Source organism: Haemorhous mexicanus, chromosome 3 (assembly GCF_027477595.1).
Source record: "Haemorhous mexicanus isolate bHaeMex1 chromosome 3, bHaeMex1.pri, whole genome shotgun sequence".
NCBI lineage: Eukaryota > Metazoa > Chordata > Aves > Passeriformes > Fringillidae > Haemorhous > Haemorhous mexicanus.
In genome coordinates this window covers 112,632,363-112,658,584 of record NC_082343.1, presented here as the reverse complement: position 1 = coordinate 112,658,584, position 26,222 = coordinate 112,632,363, and the positions used below count along the sequence as shown (strand labels likewise).

General features: G+C 40.7%; 1 protein-coding gene across 3 annotated transcripts in view; it reads right to left on the bottom strand.

Annotated features, from left to right (window-relative positions):
- Positions 1 to 1,765: 1,765 nt before the first annotated feature.
- CLIC5 (chloride intracellular channel 5) overlaps positions 1,766 to 26,222 on the bottom strand; it is a 74,773-nt gene continuing 50,316 nt past the window's right edge. For all 3 annotated transcript variants that reach the window (XM_059843055.1, XM_059843053.1, XM_059843054.1), the window contains 5 exons: positions 25,314 to 25,423; positions 24,851 to 24,976; positions 23,412 to 23,518; positions 4,344 to 4,525; positions 1,766 to 2,099 (listed from right to left, as the gene is read on the bottom strand). In XM_059843055.1, coding sequence (XP_059699038.1) covers positions 1,932 to 2,099; positions 4,344 to 4,525; positions 23,412 to 23,518; positions 24,851 to 24,976; positions 25,314 to 25,369 — 639 coding nt within the window. In that variant the 5' untranslated portion in view covers positions 25,370 to 25,423 and the 3' untranslated portion in view covers positions 1,766 to 1,931. The remainder of the gene's footprint in view (positions 2,100 to 4,343; positions 4,526 to 23,411; positions 23,519 to 24,850; positions 24,977 to 25,313; positions 25,424 to 26,222) is intronic.

Here is a 26,222-nt window from a genome sequence, read left to right as displayed (position 1 = left end):
GCTACATGTGCTTGTGCAGATACTTTTAATCTCATCAGATTTTTCTGGCTGCTATTAGTGTTCTCTGAGCCAGCTGATTTCTCAGCAATATTTTAAGGAGTGCCAGCCTTTGCCTTCCAGCCTAGCCGCTGCTAAAATAGCCCATTCTAGGAGAAGACTTTGGAGTTCATGGATTTTCTTCCAAGGTTTTGAAAGTTCAGAACAAATTGACCATTGCATGTGAAACAATAGTCAACCACAAACTCTCTTCAGTCAGTGAGCTACATTCTGCTCTCAGCTGGGTCAGTGTGAAAAGTGGAATTATCCCACTAAAGCAAAAGGATGATTTCAGATTGTCATCAGCATCACACAGCAGAGCCTGGCTTTCAATGCTGTTCCACTTTCCCAGCTCTCTCACTACAAACATTTCTGCTCTGAGGTTGCCCTTGGTCACAGCTCACCAGCTTGGGGTTCCCCTCAAATCAGTGCAGCTTTAGCAGCCCTGATGAGAAAGGGAGCCACATCAGGTTACATCTCAGCTTTATTTTATCTTTTAAAACAGCAATAAATCCCTCCACAAACTGAAACCCACGAACCATGTGCTCTCCTGTATGTACTGGAGCACATGAGTTTCAAGTGAAAGAGCTGTCATTCTGAATCTGCTGAAGAAACATGCAAATAATCACCAGTGTAAAGCAGATGTGCCAGGCAGGCACTGCAGACAGAGCAAAAGAATCTCTTTTGGGAAAAAATGCCCAGTTCAGAATTGTGGAACCTGGATGGGTAAGGCCTGGATGAGTGGGACTGAGGCACCACGCACGGATTTCTGCTAGCACACTTGCTGAATTCCTGGCTGGAAAAATGCCTCTCACTGTGCCAGCCTGCCCTCTCTGAGGCTCTCACAGCAAACTCCTCCTGGGGTGAGATGCTGAGCACTTGCTAGTGACCCATCTGGAGCCCAAGGCGACGAAAGCGCTTCCCCTGCCTGGAATCCGTGTGCAGTGACAGCTTCCCACTGCTGATCCAAGCTTCCCAAGATAGCAATTATAGAGGAGCTGGCAACCATACAGTCAAGATGACAATATCCTGCGTGGTTTGGTTTGCTGTGCCAATTCCCTCTGTGGGTGCTGGAGTCAATCTGCTGCCCCTGTTATTGCTGTGTCTGTCTGTCTCTACCAACCAGCAGATCCACTGGGCATTTTGGCACAGGCCCTGCTCTTCCAAGGGCTGCCTGCTCAATTGCTCTTTCACTCTCTTGCTTTAAACATTTGGATCCAACAACACCATGCAAATTTTATGCAGAGTAGCATCTGCAAGTCTGACATATTCACTCAGGCTTCCCCCTCTTACGCCAAGTTAAAAATAAATACCCTATAAACTCCTGGGCCTGCTAAGACAGAAGATACATTCAGAGAGTTTATTTAAATATAACTGCTAAGAGCATTTCTGCTTTAGGGTCAAACTCCTATTTTCCCCCTCTCTCTCTCTCCTAAATTTTGTTCTTGCCTCAAGGATCTTAATAGAACTGAAGGAAAAAGCGACCTTGAAATAATCTAGAGAGGAACCAGTTCTATGTGTTCCTAACTCTCTTACCTGAAATTTCAGCTATGTTTAAAACTCTAAACAATGCAGGTCATGATGTACCCCCAACACAGAACAAGGAACTAGTCAAGCGGACTCATTTCCAATACTGATTGCAAATAACACTAGTTGAGCTAGATCTCAGGTTAGACTTCAAAAGGTGTCCACCCCCACACCCCCACCCCCCATCCCCCCCACTCCCCCACTACAGCTGCCTTCCCTTTTCTCCAGGGAGAGGCAGATATGTCCCTGCCCAATACACTTGGAACAAGTGAAGTCACAAAGATGCCAACCAGACAGCATAAAGTACATCTTAAGGCAACAAGGAGCAGAGTCTGTAAAAGGGGATACCGAGCCATGGCTGGGGGCAGTTAGGACTTGCTGAGCCTCTTGGCCACATCTGCATAGGCTTGCTCGATTTCTTTGTCTGCTGCACAGGTGTTGGTGAACTCATCCCTGCTGTACGCGTTCTTCAGGTACCGCCACAGCCCCATCATCTCCGCCGGGAACTCGAAGTTGCGGTATTTCTTTGCAACAATCTAAAGCAAAGATAAAACACCTGAAAAAACCCATCTCACAGGGGATGCATCTCCTTCTTAGGGAGGTTCTTGCTCTCTTCTGTCATATAATCAACAGCAAATGAGAGGAATGTTTGGAGAATCAGGGATTTATCATAGAAAAGCCTTAGAAGTGACTGCTGGTTGTCCCCTATCTTGCAAGGCTGCTGCTTTGCCTAAGGACACTTTAAAGTTACAACCTGGCTACTGTTACCAAATTTCAACTTTTATGGTACTTGAAGTTCATTGATTTCACCATATTGAGGTTTTGGTTTTTTTTTTTACCAGTCTTAAGCACATTACTTAAAGCTGAGACACCACAGAAGCAGAGGCTGAATCATCAAGAGCAAGACAGATTTAAGAGAAAGGCATTAGTAATTATCATAAGATATTTTCATATTAATTATTATATTTAACATTATTTTTTATATATATGGTATTATATTTTAATATATATAATATATTTTCCTGGTTAATGGTGTCAGAGGATATAACCACCTACAGCTGTTGGAAGGCTGGATCCATGTTCATGAACAGGAAAAATGCAGGGTGGTATGGGTACCATGATTAGGAAACCAAGATGATTTAGCATATATTAGAAACAGGAGCATTGGGATAAACTGAGAGAGAAAATGGTTATTTCAAGACTTGTTAGACTAGGAAATTGTCTATCAAGGCAAATTTTCGATTTCTAAAAACACTTAGGCCCTTATTCAGGAAAATAGTTAAGTGCATACTTAATTTTAAGCACCTGTACAGTCCCATTGAAGTCAATAGGATTAATCTGCACTTAAAGCTAGTTAGTTGGTTAAGTACCTTGCTGGATTGGGGTATTTCAGTTTCCTTGTAGGAATATACCATAAAGAATAAGCTTGTGGTGACAGAGTGAACTATCTGATAGGAAAGGATGGATTAGCTAATTTAATGAGTGCTTCCAATCTCTAATTTTTCTGACAGTATAAAATTGTTCCCGGGCATAAATTACACACATATGTGCCACAGAGTTCCCCTTTATTTTTAAAGCACATGGTTTTCCATCTCAGATTTCTTATGACAGTCATGTTCTCAGAAACGACTGTGATTTGTTTCTATTACCAGGATCCACTTGGAATATGCAAGTCCAAATCTTGTCCTAAACTGCATTTAATTAAGTATTCCTGCCTTCCATGATGCTTCACACACTTATGGGGAAAATAAAACCTGCTGGGCAACTTAACATTTTTAAAATTTCCAGCACACATCTTCCATCAAATGAAAAAATAATTCACCCTTTTCTTCTATCTGTTAAATGTTTTTCAGGCAATAACCTATGGCTAGGCTTGTCTGAGAAAAATTTTAATTCTCTTTTTACATCTTTCATTTCATCCCTAGGAGACAAGAACCAGTGAGTGGCCACACATTCATTTTGCATTGTCTGACTCCAACATTGCCAATGAAGACAAGCCAGAATAAGCGCTAAACCTGTGAGGATATTATCACATTTCTCACCTGGTGACTTATGTGCTTTCTTAATTTTTTTTTTTTTTTTTTTTGCATGTGTGCAGTCAGCTCCCAGGCTCAGTTTATGTTTTGGCTCACAGAGCCAAACTAGATGCATGACTTGGCTTTAATTCCTAGCTCACTTGCTTGCCAAGGTCTGCCAGGTAATTGCGTTATTCTAAAGCAACATGTCATCTGATAAGTTAAAAAAATGCAACATTTAGAAGTCAAGATGATGTACATGATTTGCACTATACCAGCAACCATGGTACATCTTAAATCCCGGACCTTGGCACTGACTTTGATTTGTTAACTTCTCTGTGTGAGATACCAGATGGAATACAAATTCCCCAAAGAGATGGACTGCTGCTCTTAAGTTACAAATGGGTGGGAACTGACTAAAGTTTTGACATGTTTCTTAAGGGCATTAGGAACTAATTAATACCAAAGACTGCTGCTACTTGCAGCAGGGTAAAAATAAAGAGACAAGACATCTAGAACTTAGTACTGTCTTCACCACTAATAAGTGATGGGACAGTTTTCCCATGAACCAAGTATAAAGTTCCTTTATTTAACCTGTAGGAAACACTGAAGACCAAAACTCTCTTTCAAACTGCTCTTCTAGGCCTTAAGGACTCTCTGCTGAAATACAGAGAACACAGAAACACTGGCTGTGGCACTCAGCTGTCAGAGCAAGACACATCATGTCACATAAGGCTTCTTTGACCATCTCACAACACCTTTTACCTTGACAACATGGAGTTTGGGCAGAAGGTTGCAGTCAGCAAGTGTCAGGTCATCTCCATCCAGAAACTTGCGTTTAGACACTTTTTCCTCTTCAGTGCTGTTTGCATCAATCTCCTCTGGCAGGGGAGTTCTCAGGTAGTCATCCAGCTTCTTCAGAGCCTTTACTAAGCCCCTTTCAAGAGCTTTGCCAAAAAAAGCAAAGAATAAGTGATTAGGGCAGGATAAAAATTGTTTATAAATGCTCATTATCAATGGCTATGGTAGTGTCAAGAAAAAAAAGCCAAGAAACAATTTATTCATTGCTAATTTGTGCTCCAAAGCTGACACAATCCCATGGAAAAGCATCCCAGCAAAGTACATCTTTCTGAGGATAAAGCTCATAATGCAGGGGGAAAAGGGACACGGGGACCTTTCTGTAACATGTCTTCTCCTGACAAACAACAAAAAGCAGTGAAAGAGATGACAGAAGAAAAAAACAGCTTGACAATATGATACACCAAAAAACCACATATTGCCTACAAAATTCTTCTGGTCTGTGGAAAGCCATCACACAGGAACTGAAACCCTGTACACTGCTCCTTCATTTTTCTAACCAGCTGCATAGGACTGCAATGAAGCAGAATTTTCTAGCATTACTTCAGCTCTATCAAGTCTTAATTTTACTTCTTTCAACACCCTTGCAGAGTAATTAAAGGCAATAGCAGTAATTCCAAAGATGCTAACCAGAGCTCCATAGAGCTGAAAGATACGCTACAAATGAGATGAGATATTAGCCAGTGTTAAAATTCCCATTTCACTCTGGTTCAACTTGGGTGCAAATGCTCTTTTTGAGAGATCTCAAAAAGTCTTGCAATGGAGAGGAAACTCCAGACCTCTTAGTTCAGTTACTGAAGATCATGTCCCACACTGCTGCTGGCTCCAAGAAATTCCAATGTTCAAATGCCATCTAGACCTCTACAGCAGAGCGCAATTTTTTCACCCAGGCAAAGCATTTGTGTTTTTATGCTTCACTGTCAGGACAATAGGAAAGCTTGCTTGCAATTGCAAGTGCAATTTGCACTTACAAAAAGCTGGATAACTCTGTGCAGGTTTGTGCATTACTCAATCTGCAAACACTCGGGGCAAAGAAGGGTCTTTCGTGTTTCTGTCTGAAGGGTGAAAAGCATGATGGAGTCCTGGTCCCCCACAAGTGCCCCAAAGTGCTAAAGCAACACAAATAAGAAACAGCAAGGATTTACAATGTGAAAAAATAACAACATGGGCTTAAGGCCAGAATTTCAGCTGCTGAAAATTACCTTCAGTGATTTATACTTGCTGCAGATGTGGCCTGGAGTCATTATTAATGGCCTAATACTGTAAAATCCTGTATCTCTGAGTAACTTACTGCCACTGAACTTAGGGGAGAGTTACTCAGGTGGTACAGCACTACAAGGCCTATGGGGATAGTACAAGGACTGATGGGTTCAAACTGAAAGAGAGGAAATTTCGTTAATTATATGCAAGAAATTCTTTATGGTTACCCAGAGAAGCTGTGGCTCCATCCCTGGCAGTGTTCAAGACCAGAGTGGACACGGCTTGGAGCAACCTGGGATAGTGGGAGGTGTCCAAGGCAGGGGGTTTGCAACTAGATGGTTTTTAAGGTCGTTTCCAACCCTAACCTTCTACAATTTTATGGTCCTTAATATATTTATGGACCACAACAGGCACTCAAAAGGGCTGCAGCAATCCCCTTTCACAGAGAGCCTTGCTGGCACAGGTAACTCCACAAGCTCTGCTGTCAGATGCCCCTGTGCTTTTGGCACAGGGAGAAAGGCAGCTCACCCAGGGCCACGGAGAGAGCAGGAGCTGAACACCACAGAACATGATTTCCCTGCTGCCCTAACATCCATTAAACCTGTGCCAGCAGTGGAAGTCAGATTAAGCCACTTGATGCCTTGCTCCCACTGAAGTCTCTTGGCCCAGCACCAGGGAACCATACCAGCTCTTTTGTGGCTGACTCTGAGACACAGTGGCAAACCCTGGCTTAATTGATTGACTGGAGAAATGACTGCAATCCAACTGAAAACACCCCCACAAACATAGCAGGGAGGGAAGGAATTTTATTTCTGAAAGCAGAGCATCTAAAGCGACTGAAGTGCTGCCATGCATAAAACAAAAGTGCTGCCATCCTTCATTTAATCAATTCAAATTGAATTTTGACACTGACATTCTGCTGTCAGATGCTGGCAGTGGTGCCTTTAATCGCCTGCAGCTGTCCTGCCTCACAACTTCCATGGGAGGGTAGGAACTGTGGAGTGTGGCAGCACTCGAAGGATTTAGCAATCTCTTTTTGGTGGACCTGTAACACGTGTTGAATAGACAGTTCTGCTTCTCTTGGTCAGCCTCAGACTGTGTCCTCTTACAGTGGGTTCATGTAGAGACAGTGGATTCCAATTACTGTGATTTCATTCAGTTTTGTTCATCTGGGTTTTAGAGAACTGGCTTAACACTGATCACTTTGCAGTATTCCCTTCACTCAGTAGGATTGTTGGTTCTCCAAGTCATCAGAGCAATATTCCAATGTCAGGAGGATGTTTGATGCTTTGTGCTAGCCCATGGGGTCAGTCAGGTGTGTGCACAGAGACAGCAGCAGCAGGAGAGGTGTGTTTATGTAACTCTTCTGGAACTTAATAGGTTTTGGGGTTGTTTTTCGCTCTTACTGCTCTATCAAAGTGCGTCATGGCTGTCCCAAAAACAATGCCTGGAGTGCAGCCTGTTTGTGACAGCAAGAAAAACAACTGTCTGAATTCATAGTTGGCTCTTGCATACAGCAGCTTTAGGCCAGAAATAAGTGTGTATGTTCAGGGCTCAATACATCTGTGACCTAATTCACAGGCTCTGCTGGAGCCCACAGGATGCTGACACCTCACACTGAAATCACCACAGAGTCAGGACCATCTTATATCCTGACAGGCAAGAACTGAACAACTACTTGTGACACCAATGGCCCCATTTTTTTAATCAAAACTCTTCCTAATAAACTAGATCTTAGATCCTAGTAAAGTTCTCAGAACAGTCTGGAAAATAGGAAAATAGTGAATAAGAGAGAACTGCTCTCCTTCCAATTAAATAGTGAAAAAAAATTTAAAAACTAAGAGAATTAAAATCAAAACATTGCCACATCAAATGGATTTTAGGTGCACAGAGCCAGATTTTTAAAGCCTATTGATGATTTCCAGGGCATTTTTTGAAATCCATATTCAAATATCCATGTTGCAAATCCTACTTTCTAGGTGCCCTAACACACTCAGATCTATCTGTAGGATTTGAAATCTTATGTTCCTTGAGAAAGTACTCAGGGAAATCCCCACTCAAAGTAGGAGAATGTGTAAAAGAATCTATTTTTCTTTCTTGCCTGGTAGGTATTTATGCATTATGTGAAAGGTGAAAAATTGTGAATGGAGACCAGGAAATGATGTCTTCAGAATAGCCTACAGCTCTGAATGTTCTGGGACTCTTCTTGAGGAAAGGAACTGTCTGGGTTCACATCACTGATCAAACTCAGCTTGGATTAATTCCTTAAATTTGGACTTCATTGCAAACTTCCCATACTATGACTATTTCATGAAAAGCTGGGTGACTCTCTACATTGTCTCCACTGAGAACATAGGGGAGAGGATGCACTCACCAAGGCAGGGACCATGTGAACACCAGTCAGCACCAGACTGGATGAAGACATTTAAAAAGATGCTAAGATCTAAAAAGTTACTAATTCCCCATTTGTGAGAGTACCACCCACAGTGAATTTCAGAAGTGGCTAAGCACCCTAATTCCCTTGGCAACTTGTCCTCTGGGAAACATCATTAAAGAACTAAATAGCTTTGCTGATAACAGCTAATGGGTGGGATTAATCTTCCCTGAAGTGAGTAAAATTAAAAGAATAGGTTAGAATTAAACACCCTGAGAGCTTCCTCTCTGTTCAGTGGAGTTTTCTCTTCTACACTTAGCTTTGGTGACCCCTAAGTGAGCTGTGTGGAGAACTTCTCCTGAAGTGTCTAATCATACCCTTGCATTGTCTTGGTAATGTCAGGGTGGAGGATTCAACATTACAACATCAAGTAGAGCCAGGCCTGAGTATGTGGCTCTGTGCTGCTTTTGAAATTTCTACCTCCAACTGCTTCCCCACCTGCAGACTTTCAATAGGAACTTAAAGATCCCAAATGTGATCAGCTCTGAGAAGAGCCCTGTCATTAGCTTATCCATGCAACAGCTGAAATGTCTGAACTCCTGGAAACCATTTTTCTGGACAGTAGAACCACCAAGCACAAAGGCACCAGCATCATATTGCCTTCACTGGGATGTATTTAATATAACCTTGAATTCCAAGAAATTCTACCCATGTATAAGCAAAATCCATGGTGGAACCATCTCTCTCAGCCTCCTCTACTTCATTCTGGGCTACTTATGCAGCCAAAGACAATTTTTAGCAATGACAGTCCTGCCCTGTCATCCCACCAATAATAAACAATAACATTAGTAAAAAAACCCTCGTGAGCTTTCTGTGATTTTTTTCTTGTCCCTTCAAAACTAGGATTTTAAACAACTTTGCTTAAGAATTCTGAGTTAGAAGCCAGAAAAATAGCACTTTCCAACCTCAAAGCAACCACAGAACACTTAATGAATGTATTACCATCTGTCAAATGCACAGGGTGAGGTTCAATTCAGCTGATGATACCTAATTCACACTGACGTTCTGTTTTCAGCAGAAGGTTACTTGATGTTGAACAATGAGATTAACAAATTCTGACATGCACAGAAATACAAATAATGTAACAAAAGTTAATAATGGGCAAAACTGTGCTCTCAGTTACACTGACATAAAAGAGGAGTAACTGCATTGTCAACAAGCTATTCCATATTTACTCCAGTTCAACCAAGAACAGACTTTGGCTCTGTTACTCAACTCTTCAAGCAAAAACTTCCTTAAACTATTAGCCTGTGCAACTATTTCCAGGGGATGGAGAGAAACCCTTGTGCCTTGAAGTACTTATACTACATCTGAACAAAACATTGGAAAATGTAATGCATGGAGCAATCCTGCAAGTCAAGGAAGGGCCAGATGACAAAGATACATTTATAGGTACTCAGGGTGAAATTTTGGCCACCCTGAAGCTCATGGAAGTTTTGCTGTTGACTTCAGTGGGATTAGGATTTCTCCATAAGCTTTTAAAGCCAAAAGAGACTATTTTAATCAGTTAATCTGACCCCTGAAATAATACCAGCCATAAAACTTCCAGCGTCATCGGTCGTTTCCATCCCTGTTTTCTGTGGGTCAAATAAGGCTGAAGCAAAATGGAAAGTAACTCGAAAGTAGTAAAAGAAAAACGGATTGGAAAAAGTAAAACTGATTCAAACTGCCCACACCCACAGCATTTGCAGAGGTCAGGCGAGGACTCTTTTTCCCTTTCCTTGAACTCCAAATATTTCCTTCCTTGTTTAATGTTGGGACAAGGAGAAATAGCAAAGCAGACAAAGCACATAAACACCAATCTCTGTGGCCTGAATGAGCCACTGGAAGGCAAATCACTCCATCCTAAAATAGCCTCGGAAAAGCTGAATTACCACCAGAGAAGCCTCAATCTCACTTTCTCTATCTCTCTCGCTCTCTCTCACAGGCACACTGGCTACCTAAATTTAAAATAGCTAAAATGTGGTGAGATGATTCCTTTTTTATGTGTTTGTGTGGAACCTCTTGCAGGATAAGGATTTCACCTGATAGTTATAATGGAAAAAGATGCAAAGCATAGAGGGCACAATCAAAGAGTACTAAGAAGAATAGATTTTTAAGAAAACTGAACATAAAAACTATTTGATTTATGTGAAAAGAGAGCAAAAATAGTTAGCTTTTTAAACAAATTTTAAGCAAAAAAAATTGCAAGATTTCTAAGCAAACACAAAACCAAGGAAGTCATGTTTGGGGATAGCTGGTTAAGTAAGTCTTGCCTAGACATCCAATCATTTTTGCATCACTTTGTAAATTGTGACAATCTTCAAAATTAACATACCATTTCCAAATTAAAAGGAGAATAACCTTCTGTTTCAAACAGTTTAAGAGAAAATACTTTTACTTTCCAAAGCAAGTTATTTTTCACAAAATTCCATCCACATTTGCCAGTAAATCGGGTTACTCACACCACCCATGGCATTTTTATTAAATAAACCTTTTGTCATAAAACATTTTCTCCAAGTCAAGGATAAATATGTGTGGCCTTCTTTCTAAGTGATTATCCCTGTGACAACAAGGCTTCAAAGCGACTGAAGCCCAGCAACATCTTGTCTTTTGTAGACAACATCTGAAACTACCTGAGGCTGATCTCAGCACAACTGCAAGGTTCTTAATTGTCAAGCCCAGGCAAGTATAACAAACCATGATCCATGTACAAAAATGAACAATTCCTGCTGCTACCCTGGATCACTGATTGATGTTTTCCCTTTTTACTGCTTTCTTCCATTGCCCTCCTGTAAGATTTATCCTGTAACACACGCAAATGAACTTGGTGAAATACCAATGAGGGAAAAGGGGGAACAGTACATAAATATTCACAGTCTCAATCAAACCATCTGAGATTTGTTTTTCCTTTAAAAAAACAAACCACCTTTCCTGATCACTTCCAGATTCACAGTTTGATATTATATGAGACCTAATACTGTTTTCTGGTAGGAGAAAGGAACAAGCTAAGAAACAGCAATTTAAGGCAAGAAAATAATATCATTCCACTAGTCTGACAGTCTGATTAAAATCCAAGGATTCATATTTTCACTCTCTTTTTTCTCCATCCTGCCCTTTTTTTGGTGTGTTTTTTCCAGGCTGGCTCAACAGAGTATTGTAACTTTAATCTGTATAGATTAATTCTTCTCCAAGGAGGAGCTGTGACTGCAATACACGTGACTCTGTACTCCACATTGAGCAGTTTACCTTCCCCCCTGTGATTTCAGTAAAACCCTCGAGAGCTGAGTGCTGCCTTGACTTCTTCTGTTCAGCCATTTAAGAGTTGGGTGCCTTGTCTAAGCTGGTTCTGTAGGTTCCCTCTCTGCTCAGAGGGACTGAGCATCTCCAGAGGGTAATTCCATCCAACTGCCTGAGACACCTGATTCAGATCAGGGTGACTCACTGCACACATGCCCTTCTTGCTGCGTGAATTACAGATGAAACCTAAAGGACTAGCTCAGACTAGACACCTCACTTTCAGGGAGGTGAAGTCAGGCAAGATGAATCCTACCCTTTGAATATAATTTCACAGTTCACCCAAGTGATCTAGGATAATACCTCCAATTTTTTTTAAAGTCACTTAAATATTAGGGTTTACTCCCCACAGGGTAAATACATTGCCCATTTGAGCACTGTAGCATCCTTTCCAGACATGTTTCTGCCTCATAAATCCCCAGCTCTGAGCAGCAAATGAGTGGGAGGTCACTGAGAGAGCCACTGGAAATGCAGAGGAGGGTGAAGGTTGTGTGCTCCCATGCATCCAAGGCATTTAGATGCCTAAGTCTGAGCCAAAGGGAGTTTCTGGAGTGATTCAGCTCTCCTATTAAAGATGTTCCACTCCATATAAATAATTCAATATTCACTGGAAAAGAGACTTGTGCATGTTCCCACAATAAAGGTGAATGCCCACACAGCCTTGTGAAAAAGCCGTGATCTCTCTGTCTCTGTCCACTTAATGAATCAACAAACACCTTGTGCACACAGAAGAGAAATAAATTAGTGTCTCTTACTCCTCAAATCCACTTTTTCCTGGTTTGGGGTTGTTTTAGGGGACAGGGGCTCACGTTCATCCTCCAGACAAGTCAGAGCTGGGACTTGAAAAGGGATTTTTTACTCCCAGGCAGTGCTGGGGTGAGCAAACACCAGGAATGGGGTGAGTCACAAAAACACAGGGGCACACATGGAAACAGCCACACAACTCTGGTCATAAATCACCTTTCAGACATTGTCTGAGCCAGGCATAAACAGGGACACATTTTCCATACATGTAGGCACATATATGTTGTTCTGTGTATGTGCAGTGAGAGAAATGGAGGTGCTAAGCACCAGGAATACTTCCTCCAGAACTCAGAGGAACATGGAGCTGACACATCTTAGGGATACCCCAAGCACCCTCAGAAACCTGGACACATCAAAAATCTGTTGATTTGCTTATGGGTAAGATTTCCCTTGCCTGACTTCCAGTTGTTAGGCAATTAGTCTGACCTAATTATTCAAGTATCCCTTACAGGTAGCAATGAGAGAAAGGCACCTCCAAAGGAAATTCTCCCAACTGTAGACTCATATTTGAAAAACCAAAATGCCCTTCAGAAATGTCTCTCTCCATTGATCAGAAATAAACCAGGACTTTTGAATGACTAATATATAACTTTTAGACAGATTTAGGTGAGATGATCCCACCCTTATCATCTCTCTTCCCTTGCCACCCCATCTACAGACTGATGATGTGGATTGATTGATTGATTGATTGATTGATTAGAGCTTCACCCAAAAAGTTTGGGATATTTTGACAGACATGTCTCAAAACCTCCATAAAAAGAATGAGAAAGACTGAAAGCTCAATTCCCACCTACTTTTTCTTAAGACAGAGAACAATGATCCAAGGATTAAGAGGTTACCTGGATTTAGGAGACTTAAGGATCTTCTCAAGTTTTCTATATGGCTTTGTAAAAATAATTTAAATCATTTGCATTGCCACCTCCTATACACAATATAAAAATACTCTTTGGCTATAAACTTTACATTAGTAAAGCAGCTGCACCAGCTGTGGAAATATATTTCAGGTTTTATGTGATAAACAGTAAATAAAACAAAAAGAAGAGGCATCATGGCATCTTTCTGTTTTTGTGATACCATCTGTCCTACTCCCAAGTTAAACCTAGTGAAGCAGGTGAATCAAAACCACCTTAAATAGTAAGTTAGACATGTTTTTCAAGCATCTAGAAAGATTGTTTTGACTTGTTTCTATTTTTTTACTGAAAACTCAGGTTTCCTTCCTCTCTTTTCTTATCCATTGTTACATTGGAGGCAAGAAATAATTGGAATACTTGTAACATTATCATGAAGAATGCTTTCAGAGCATTTCAAATGCTGTTTTTTAAGAAGAAAACCCAGGTGTTCAAATGACACCAAAGGAAAGCTTCACTCTCAAGTCTCTTAGGAGTCCCAGTGACCCTGAGGGCAGGAAGCAAGTGAATGTAAAACTACTGGCCTACAAGTGCCCCAGGAAGAAGAGCACCGAACTTGTGTTTCACAAATCATCGTGACCCTGTAGCAGCACGTAAGTGACAAGAATCATTTCTAGGGCACGTCCCCAAGGGCCCAGTCCTGACCTCTGCCATGTTAGTCTTGTGCAGGTGTCCCTAAAGCAACTGCAGACAAGCAGCAGCTGATTTGCATCAGGAATTTGGAAAAAAAAATAAAATAAAGCCCTGCAGATTTTAAACACACATTATTTTATAGTATGAGGTTATCCCACGCTACCTCGATTTTTAAGTGTGTTCACTCAGAGTTTAAACTTTTGTTTTACTACTGAAGAGCAAATAAGACTATTCTGGGACTAACAAAGGAAAACTAACTTAATGTATCTGCGTTCAAGTGAGAGAAAAGTGAGATTCTGGTAGTGAGTGCAGCTGGGCTTTAGCAGCAGTGCTCTGGGGACCCCTTGTGTTCCTAGACTTAAGTGAAGAAATTTGTTCCTGTACAGGCTGTTGGTGTTTGAATCTTTAATACTAATTTCTTCCAATTCCAGGCATGCAGAAGAATAAAGTCTGCTTCTGTTTACACCAGGGTAATCCCAACTGCATTCCACTGTTTTCAACTATGTTATTTAATTTCAGCATTGGTGAAGACACATGAGAGGGAGACAAAACAATGCCTAGCTAGCAGCACCTGAGGATGAAATTTTAAAGCTATTAAGTACCCAAATCCCTTAATTCACTTGGAAAAATCTCAGTCTCAAACAGATTTATTTAGAATTTCCAGAATTTTCTGTGTTCAATTTTCCAGAATTCTTGAGTTCAAAAATTGTTACTGAGACAGAAAAAGCCATGAGATTATGAGATTTGAGTCACATCTTAATTCTTTCCCATTGTTTGTCTGCTTTTGAGATTTTTTTGTTTCAAGCCCCTTGAAATGATTTAGCGAGCAGAAGCAAAATCAGTTATAATTAAGTCTGGATGTATGAAAACAATCCAAGAATTAGTAGGGAGGTCACACTGCCTCTGTTGCAACTGAGCTGTTGTGGCAAGTATTAAAAACATTTTTCCCAGTTCTGGTGTCCCCAATTAAAAAAAGGAAAAAGACACTGGGAATTCCAGCAAGAGGTCAAAGGAAAACAGTAAGACAGCGCTCAAGGACTGGAAAAAAACCTCAAAGACCAAAGACATCAGTGCACCAAGACTTCAGTTTCTGCTCAATCAAACCAAATCCTTCTAAGGATGGAATATTAACATGTTTGCTCAAGGGGCAAAACTCACTGGGATGTGATTTGTAGGAGATAATAGTTAATAACACAAAGATTCTTCTGGCCTGAAAGTGCATGAAATTCAGATTACCTTTTTCTGCAATCACAAAAACCAGAGAAATAATTCTTGTAAAAATATCCTAATTCCCATTTTGTCACCTCATTTCTCGCAGTGGTTTCAAGCTGAAAGTCAATAACTTAAGAAATATCTAATAAAGAAACTTAGCAACATTGGTCTTCATTTACATCTCGTTCTTCCTTTCCCTGGTATGAAGAACATTTTCATACATTAAAAAAAAATAATTGAAAAAATTCTTTAAAAATCTGTTTAGGGAAAAACAGAATCTGGGTGAATTCTTTTCCCTTTGAAGTCATCAACTGTTTTGCAAACTGACTTCCAGGAGCCAGCCATGTGATAGCTTGCAATGGCTAAATGTAAACCTGTGAACAATCCTGTCAGGACATCAAGACCAGTCGGGTGTTTAAACCCAAATATTTGATTATATAAGATCTGGACACTGAACTGAGCAAGGTCATAACTTCATCTAAGTCTTTGCTGTGGGGAACACATTTAAGATACACCAAGTCAGTCACAACAAAGGGAACCATCCACCAGGGCAAAACCATAGAGCAATGAAGTTAAAACTCAATTCTAAATAATAATGCAATTTAGGCCTCCCATTCCAGCAGCAAGGCGCTTAATTCCTCCCAGGACTGCTGCTGCCAGATTGCTCTAATCCACTTCCAGCTGTGCTACTGCTCCTGTGTGCGAGCAGGGGAGCTCGGCTGGGAAAGAGAACAAAGCATCCCAGCAAAGCCAGCAGCACTTGGAGGAATATTCCAACACACAGGGGAAATAATTCCCTCTCAAAGGAGAGTGTCTGCCAACTACTGCTCCCATTGCAAGTGTTTTATTCTAGGCCTGGCCATGCAGACAGGCCCTGACTCAGCAAAAGCTTGAGAAAGTGCCTTAATTTCATCATGTCATTAACCTTGTTGACTTCAGCATGTTCTATAACTTTAAATTATATAAATACATATATTCTTTCTTTTTTTCTCTCTCTTACTCCCTATGGTATGCTATGTCTTCAAAGTTGCTTCAGCACAGACATGTCAGAAAATTTTGTCGGTTAGTAAATTTAATGCAAATATTTACTATTTCCAAAATGGCTGCATCTGAGACTGTTAACCAGGCATACCAAATCCCTGCCTTGGAGAGCCTGCAGTCTGATCACATCTGGACTTACAGAAAATGTTCCTTTTGTGTTGTTTTTAAACAATGTTTTTCACATTTCCACCAGGAAATCTTTGTTCCTCAATTAGCAAGGCATTAAAAGATGGAAAGCTCAGAAATACTCCCTTGTAAAGTACAGATTTCTCAGATTAAGGTGATGGTGTGTTATCATTTTAGAAAACTGAAAACCTCTTCCTTTTAATGACATAACATTTCAGTTCTCAGTTTTGGCAGGTTGAAAGATATTGGTCCTTAAAGCTGTCACTGGTACCAGACAGAATATTGATGGCTCTGGGCCTCCAGCCAGTACCATTTTGAGAACTTTCAAAAAAGTTATTTCTCAAGAAAACTTATTTTGCAAACTACTGTTCCTGGGCATTTTAGACTTTGATTACTGGGCAGAAAGCAGATAAAGCAATTTGGGACAGGTGATAAATGCAACTTGCAGCACTTCTTAAGAAGTTAGCACAAAGCTATACCACAGTTTAGTGATCTTTATATGTGTGTTTTTATAAGGAGACAGAGTGAACAGTTTTATTAGCATATCATGAGTGAGTTATGTGGGTCATCCCAAATGAATGGCAATAAAAGCTTTATATCACACTCACCAACATGTATTTGGTACTTTATGTGCCACAAATGTTGCAGAAAAGCTATTTTACATATGTTTTAAAGACTAGGTATTTTTTATATTAGGGCTGGTTTTGTAAAGCTGCCAAGCACTTTAGCTACCATGAGCCCAAAATTATTCAACTCAGGGGGAGTAATAAAAATGGTTTAAAATGTTCTGAAATAGCTTTTTTTTTTTTTTTTTTTGTGCTTCTAAAGGCCAAAATTAAAGAATCATGGAGTCAGCAAGGAATAATGGAATGGCCTGGGTTGGAAGGGACTTTAAAAGTCATCTATTTCCAACCTCTCTGCCAGGGACAGGGACACCTTCCACTAGACAAATTGTCATCCTGACATGTTCCATCACTAAGCAAGTCCTTTTCTCTAAAACAATTTTAAAAGCTCTTTCTAGTCCTTCCTGGTTGTATGACAGAGAAAACGTGGCACTGTCACACAACAGGGCAAATTGTGGCTTGTTCTGGGCCTTGGACCTATGTGGGGTTTGTAATGGAAAATGGGAATTCTTCAACTAGAAAGAATAATGAATGTAATGGCAAGTTGATACACAGACATCACACACATATTTATATTTTTACCTATTTATTTCCCTGGCACCTTGAAAATCTGTTCAAAAATCATAAAGCATAATATTGGTCCCAAATCAGAGTCTGACCCAAGATCCCTGTCACAGGAAACTTTCCATCAACACAAGAGCATTCAAACAGATTTTTAAACTTCCTCTGGCAAACTCAAGAGCAACTTTGCCAGGAACCTTTCTGGGCACAGGGTGAAGCCTTCAGGCATGGAACAGGACAGAAGGACCAAAGACTCGGGAGAAGCCATATCACAGTTACAGCTGTATTATGACCCCTTTCCCTGAGAGAAGCCAGGCTGGAAGGAAGAGGGGTGACTCCCTGTCCTTCCCCACCAGGGGTGCAGATCCTCTGGGGACAGATGAATTGCTCTCCTGCAGCTGGAGCCAGATCACACCATGCTTGTCAGGATGTCCCAGGCTGCCCCACCACATCAAGAAGCTCTGCCCCTGGCTCAGGTGCCACAGAGAGTCTGACCATGCAGCTGGTATTACTGTGAATAGTCTAAGCTGGGTTTGGAGTGAACAGATTTTCGGCTTATGACAAGAGGCATGTGATGGCTTCAAGGAAGGATCAGCGTGCACAATTCAGCTTGTGCACTTACCTGTGCTATGGGTCTGACCCTCTGCTTAGCAGGAGTAACTCCACAGTGTAAAACTGATGTAGGGCATTCTTAATTGCAGGTCTGTATGTGTGTGTGCATTTCTACTGCACGTGTACATACACAGAGCACTGAGGGAAACATTTCCCACCTCACGCACCAAACCACAAAGTGCGATGGAGCTACTGAAAGAGGTGAACAGCACTTAATCACATGTGAGTTAATGATTTAAATGCGCTTTTATTTTTGGCCTCTTGATGTAAATCCAAACCAGACAAGCAGAGTCCTCTGGTCAGACGGCTGGAAATTCCTCGGCACGAAATCATGTTGGTGGTCTCCCAGCTCAGTGCCTTCTGAGGAGCCCTACAGTGAAATATCCTTCCGTACCACTAATGAATGCGCCCACCCACACTGGAGCTGGTGCCCCCTAAGAATTCAATTCAAGAACAACTTTTTAAACTCCTACATGAAATCAAAGGGCTCATTCTGTGAGCCAAAGAACTCACAATTTTAGGCGGGACAGTTAATGGGTGGTTACCCCAGGTTGTCCCCTTGGTTTGCAGCACACAGTCTTGCAAGTAAAAATAATAAGCAGGATGCTGACTGTGTACACAGCATTCCAATTAATTAGATTTCATCCTCCTCCAATGAATACATAAATTGTTGCTTCCCTGGTGACCGTACAGAGCATGAGTGACTTGCTCAGGATCGACCAGAAGAACCAAAGTAAACACACAAGACCTCAGTTTACTTTCCTGTGCTCGGACAAGACTTCCTTCTCGATATTAAACAATCCCTAAGCAATCAAAAACTTTCAAATTAGGCATGAAAACTTAAGCAAGAGCACCCAGGAAATAATTTTCAAGACTACCACACTGAACCCTCCAAAGAACTCCTGTCCATGGAATGAGCCCTTGCCATTTCAGGCACAAGGAGTGAAGCCTGGTGACAACAGACAGAATAATCCAGTGGTGCTACTGAAACACAGATCTAATCCCACAATGAGGAGATGACTCCTTCAAACAGGCCTGTTATAAAATTATCAAGTGGCACAGGGGGTGGAAGGAATCAAGTTCTGATTGAACTGACTTGAAATAATAAATGCACACACTTTCTTTAAACACAGCTTGCCACATCCTGAGAATCTGGAATCAATTCCTTCCCTTTCAAGAAGCTTAAAAGTGGTGGGACTTTGATATGGCATGAGCATGTTTGCTTCTGGGCTTACAGCCCTCACCAGCCTGTTCCAAAACTTTCAACGTTTTTATATTATAAGACAAAAAAGTTAGGAAAACAAAGATGGAAAAAAAGAATCAGAAATTCAGGGAACTATTAAATCAGGGCAGCCTTGCTGCCAAATACCTTTGGTAAGTAAATGAATCATGATCAATAACATATTGCCATGTAGACTTACAGGAGAAGGTTATCACCTGCTTCTGTGCCAGGCATAAAACATAACGGTGTGTGGCTAATGAAGTACTGCATAAATCCAGAAAAAAAAAAATCACTATTTTTCTCTGTAATGTTAAAGCATTTTTACTTCAAAGTAAATTTAACTCATCCAGAAAAAACATAATTTTTTTCCATGAAAACTTTGTCAAAATTGATAGGTTACTATGAAACACTTCTCTTTTGACAATGTTACATTTGTAAGAGGAAACCATCTTGACAGAAAGAACCCTGTTTTGGTAAGGGGTTGTTTCCGCCCTGATTGTAAAGCTGCTTGTGCACAGCTGCTTTATACATTCATACATTTGCCAGCAGAGGGTGTCACAATCTTAGAAACAGACCTACAAATGTATCCTTGCATCTGTTCATTCACATACGAGGACTCAGACACACACTAAAACAAGGATTTACCACTCTCTTGCTGTCCTCACTGACTTTTCCACTATCGGGGAAAAAAATCATTTAGCTATGTAAAGGCTGTGCTAGCAGTGCCATTTTGCCAGTGCTCTCAGGACAGGACACACCACAGTGACACAGCTAGCAGTGGCATCACCCGAAGTGTGACATTTCTCCATGGCCCTGGCTGCATACTCTCCTAAGAAGGACAGCAGCTTGGACTTCTCTTTGGCGTGCATCAGATTCCTATAAATCTGATCCAGTACCCTCGTGCTGCACAAATGTCATTAATTATCCCAACCACTTTGTGTCACTTTTCTGCAGAGCCATAACAGCTCTGGGCTGGGGTGAGAGCTCACCTTGCACACACCACGAGACCTGTCCTAAACCAGTACCCTACAAGGAATGGTCACACATAATGACACCTAACCCACACTTCTCACAGCCAGAGACAGGCTGATGCCACAAATTCCCAGCGGGATACCCCACATGTTATCGAATTCATTTCCCTGACTCGTGAGTTAAGAGAACAACTTGATAATAATAATTTAAACAACTTGATGTTTGGTGCTTTAGCCATCTTGCTATCCTGCCCCATGCACCCCACCCCCCAGCCTCTATTGCCAATTAAAAGAAATGAAAACTACTGTTTATATAGCAATCTGAGTTCTATAATCTATTTTTAATTTACTAACAATTCTTCTTCTATTTGCATTTTGATCACATCACTGATGTTCCAGTCACTGGTGTGGCTTTCCAGATTAACCCAGGCACCGGAATCAGCTAGAGCTAGGAACAGATATAGAGGATGACTATGAGACACATATAACCTTTATCTCAGAGCTGGAAGCTACAGAAAACATTTATGATAACCACAAGCAGCAACCTCTATTCTTTTTGGATCTCACCTGGACACAGGGAAAGGGACTTCACCTAAGTAATTATATTTTATGTTTATAAATTTTTTTTTTTTTTTTGTCACAGAACTATATTCAACTACCCCTGCTGTGATAGAGGAAAAAGAAAAATATAATAATATAAAATTAAAATAAATATATAGTACAATACAATACCAACAATATTACAATAGATAAAAAATGAACGTATAAAATTTATTTAACATATAAATATAATAGACTATAATATTAATACAATATAAAAACTATTTACTTCAATAGAAAGCCTCAAGCTGTACTAGGGGAAGGGCAGGCTGGTCATCAAGAAGAATTTAGTCAGTGAGAGGGTTGTTAAGCACTGGAATGGACTTTCCAGGGAGGTGCTGGAGTCACCATCCCTGGAAGTACTCAAGAAGTGACTGGATGTGGCACTCAGTGCTATGGTTTAATTGACAGGGTTGTGATCAAAGGCTGGACTTGGTGATTTCAAGGTCTTTTCCAGATTGCAGATTTCCAGGTCTTTTGGGATTCTGTGATTCTATTCTATTATTTTTAATAATGCAGCATGACCTGCTGTAAAGTGATATGCACCAGATGAGAACAAGAACCCCAGATCCCTCTTGAATCAGTGTTGCAATTTTACAGAAATTTATGAAATACAAATCAAAAATAAATAGGTTCATTAGGAAATATGTACACAGTGTTGCTCTCCTTTCCTCTTTGCACACAGTGTTTTTACTGCTCAAGAAATATAAGACAACTACTTTTTGACTAACTCATTCTCCTCCATCCAAATCAGCCTTCAGAAAAACTGCTGTTGTTCAGATGAACCAGACAGAAGGTGAATAAAACACCCCCGGGATTAGGGAGAAACTATTCTTCCTTAGCCCTTGAAAACTGACAGTCAATTACTCTGCTAAAATTGAGGTCTGCACTGACAGTCCCAGGGACCTTACTTCATTGGCAGAAAGAACATAGTTATAGATAGAAAGATTCAGTTCTATTCTGCCCATGTCTGCTTTATTCTCCTTGCAGTGCAGCACTCCAACTGTAATAAAATTAAGCTAAAAGCTTTTCTCTACTTTGAAGAGAAAAGTTGAGCATCAGTACATTCTTACCCAGACTGCAGTGTCTGGGTAAGACAGGAGCAGGAGCCAGGTAACAAAAATGGAGTGAGGATGTTTGCAGGGAGCAAAGATTGTGTCTCTCCTGCAGCTTAACAGCTTGTCTTGTCTCTAAACTTTGCTGGGCTTAATTGTCATTTACAAGAGTACCTAAACCAAGAGTTTGTGATGCAGACCTAAGGAAAGCTCTCTTTAATCATACTGCAGCTTCTGAAAATGTGGAGTGCTTTGTGGGATTAGATTCCTTATCTCACCATAGTGGATATCAGACCTTAAATTCCAGCTCTGCTTATGGCCAGATGCAGACACCTCTATGAAATCCATTTATTCCTGGCTGGAGATGCCAGTCCTTGTGAGCCCAGTGATTTGACTATTGCAGTCACTGAGAAGCAAGAGCTGGGACTGTGCATGTGGGGTAGCACAGCTGAAGATTTACAGCTGCACAGCAGACCATAAAACTTCCTTGTAAATGGCCAGGATATTTTACTTTCATTGTTACATCTATTTAGTCTAACTCTTAATTTATCTTCCTTTTACAACTTCCTATAAAGGTTAGCTGAGCATCTCATTAGCATTAGAAAAAAAAACCCCACGTTTTTAGTATCACTGAGAAGCGAAGCACTACAATTATTTCCTTCTGTTCTCAACACAAAAATATTACAGAGGAGATTGTTATCTGACATAAATCATCATTTACCCACTTTTATCTCATGGGTCAGCCCCGGGCAATGAAATATAATTGCACAGATGAAGTGTGTGGAAGTGTGTGGAACCTGCAAAATCTAGTGTTTTCTGAATGATATGATAGAAGCCCATGGTATTCAACATGCCTTATGTCTCTGTGAAAGCAGTAATACAAGGGAGGAGGTACATCAGTGAATGACTGCAGATATTGTACTAGATCATCTCAAGGGACAGGGATGTGTAAATCCACAGCCTTATGGAGCAACAGGAGCTCAGACTCACTGGAGTTTTGCCTCTCTGAGAGGAAAGGAATGTGGAGAACAGCAATTTCATTAAGAAGACAGTATGGGATGCATATAAATATGAATGGCATCTGGCTTCTGGGGGACTCTTTCTTTTCATAAACAAATGTGAAGGAAAATCTGGAGCTTACAGAGTGCAATTACATTTCTTAAATTCACTTCTGTCTTTTAATTATTTTATATGGAATGTCTCAATATATCTCGGTTTACATGAGCAAATTAGCTATAACAGCACAACATAATCATAAGATAAGAGGGCCAAGAGCCTGATGGCAACAGCTAATAAAGCATGAGTTGCTCTCACAGGCTTGGGTCCAGCCAACACACATTCCTCTAAGCAGTGCTAGGGCAGAGGAGGAGGTAGCACAGGCTACCAGTCTCTTCAGTAAGCAGTTAGGGATCCTGTTCCAGTGAGGCAACTGGGCTGTATGGATGGGAGTCATGCCATGGCTGTTGGTAAAGAGGCTACCAAACACTCTGTGGCTCTTTTATTTACTACTACAGATGTAGTTAATTCAACTGTGGACATGTGAGTTGAGTTCACCTAAGCAAGCAACTCAAGCTGATCAGCAGCAGCTCCTGATGTCATCTGAACACAGTTTACAAAAAAATGATGAGAGAACAGCAAAATTCTTCCACTTCCAAGTACACAAACTCCCTGGTACATTTGGCAATGGTCATACTCACCAGCATTATCCTGCTGCTTGGTGTTTTTGATGTACGCAGAAAATTTGGAAAAGATATCGATTCCAGCAGTGTTTGATTCCCGGTGCTTAGCAGCCAGCTTGGGGTACCTGAACGGGCAAAAGAAGTAGGGAGAGCAACATCTTGTGACCAGCATCACAGTCATGGCTACAAATACAATTTCCAAGAAGAGAGAAAAACCTCCCTGTGAAGAACTGTAATTAACACTCATTATCTCAAAACAACAGCTTGGCAAGACCCTCTTAACCCTATCTGCTATCTGTCTGTTGAGGCAGGCAGGTGGGGAGTTACACAGGGATGGTGTCAAGACAAAGGTAATTGCACTCGTGCTTTATGTAACCACAATCCAAAATCAGCCTTAAATCAGAAGGAAACATAAATTTCCAGAAAGGTGCAGGGGAGTTTGGCAGCCAGATCTCTCCATTATGAACAGCAGCCATGTCTAATCCTCTATTCTGAAAATGTACTCCAGGATGGAATAGCAAAGGGTGTTAGGATTAACCAGGTGAAAGAACATAAATGTTCCAGTCTCTGCACCTCTTTTTACCGACATTTGGTGAAAAGGAATATATGGATTTGAAAGACAAACACAAACTAACAACTCCTACTGACTTCAGTGGTCTTGGAGCAGAGTACAGAAAATTTAAATGCCTGATCTCTTGCCTCAGGACTGGCCTATAACTGCTGATTCACTTGGAAGTAAAATGCTCCATAAGGAACCAAGCCAAATTGATGGATTCATAGATTCTAAGGTCCAACTCACAAGCCAACTATTTATTTTTTCCATTATCCTTGTATTAAGTCCAAAATGTTTGACTTAGTAAGGCATATCTTGTAAATCTAAACTTTTCATTGGTACCTTTTTCATACTGAAAAAATCTGGGCCTTATTCCTAACCTGAATTAGTTTAATTATAACTTCCAGTTATGGGCTCTTGTCATTTCTTGACTAGAATAATGAGCACTTTTCTGCCTCCTGAGCCTCTCATCCTCTGTAATCAGTTCCCCTTCCAACCTTCCTAACACACCATACAGCTCAGAAACCTCTAGTTTTTCAGTGTAAAATGCTTTTTCTGGCACAGATATCTTGTGTGGCAATTCTCAGCATCTATTCCAAGTTATTTTTAGCATTGTAAAATGTGGCCATCAGACCCCTACAATTTTTTTCTAGTACTGGTCTCCTTAATTCTGCATACAAGGGCATCCTGAAATGTGTACAGAGAAAACATTCTGCACTTATTAGTCACATAAGTAACCTTCACACATGGAAGTCATCTCACTGAAGCCAGCAAGTTTCATAAATAAATATTACTCCTGTAAGTAAAGGTTGTAGGAAGGAGTGCTTTTTAGGAACTCTTCTTAGGACATCTTTCATTCCTAGGAAATGGAATATTGACTGAAAAAAATATCCAAAGGTCTTACTTTGGAGGTGCAAGAATCTCTTCCAAAAATTCCTCAATCTTGTTAACATCTGTCTTGACTTCTCCATTAAATGTCAGGAAAGGTGGGTGGGTCCCAGGAGCCAGATTGTGCAGGTCAGCTGGCTTTCTGCAAGCAGAGAAAAAGTCATGAAATCACTAATCTTTATGGTTGGGTAGTTGCACAGATATTTATAGTTCCTACAAAATCGGTCTGCCTTTTTTTTCCTTTCCAGTAATTTGTGGTTGGAAGACTTTGAAACTACCCCAAGCACCCTGTTTAACATAAAAACATTCCACAAGTGAGAAAAAAATAAAAACAACAGCCAAACCTGAATCCCAACTATTTTGCTGTGCACCACAGGCTCTCCAGGCCAGATAAAAATCTGATTTAACTTGGAGGGGTCTTTCTATAGTGCAAACACTGGGTCATACACCTATTTTCAATTAAACAGGACAATTTTTACCTTTTCAGATCAACAGTGGTGACATTGAACACAACTCCTTTGAGCCAGAGGATCATGAAGAGACGCTGGGAGAATGGGCAGTTCCCAATGCTTTCTCCATCTATACCAGCCTAGGAGGGGGAAAGGAAAAATGAATTTCAGATTTGTTACTCATTTACCTCCCTCGAGATGGAAAACTGGATGGTGAAAGAAAAATGAGCATTTTAAAAATAACCAGCAGTGCTTGTTGTTTAACACAGTTTATCATCAACACAAGAATGGAGTTACTGCAGGATTCAGCCTTTGTCAGGAGCTCAAGGATGCAACATGGAGCCTCTCCTGAGGACATCTCTAAGGAGATGCGTCCCTTGCTGATGGCAAGCAACATCCAGGGTGTTCTTTCAACTACTCTCATCCCTACAGGACTGCCTGTCTCATGGACAGGGTGGACACCCTCAGTATGTGATTTCTGCTTTATTTAAGTCTGTAGACTGCCGTTTATATCAGCTCAATATCTGCTTCACTGTTTTACTATCCAAAACATGTACTTTAGAGTTAAACCCAAAAACTCTGGACATTGACTCATTCTTGTTCACATCAACAACTGCCTCAGACACAAAGAGCCAGGTCCAGACAGAAATCTCCATCTGAATCCTTCTGAGGTTCAAGGCAGTTTTCAGCCACCACATCAGTCTGTTCCTATCTCTAGTATCTAATGAATTGCCTACAAACCACTACACAACAACACAAAACTGCTAGTGTTAGCATTGAGAAACAGCCTATTTTTTCCTCTAAAAATTTATGGTCCTTAGCCATGCAAATTCTAACTTTGAGCTATGGAGAGATACAAATAACATCAGATGAACTGAGCCAAAGCTGCGGCCAAGGACAACATCCTTCTACAATAATCATGCTTGTGGCCAAAGCTTT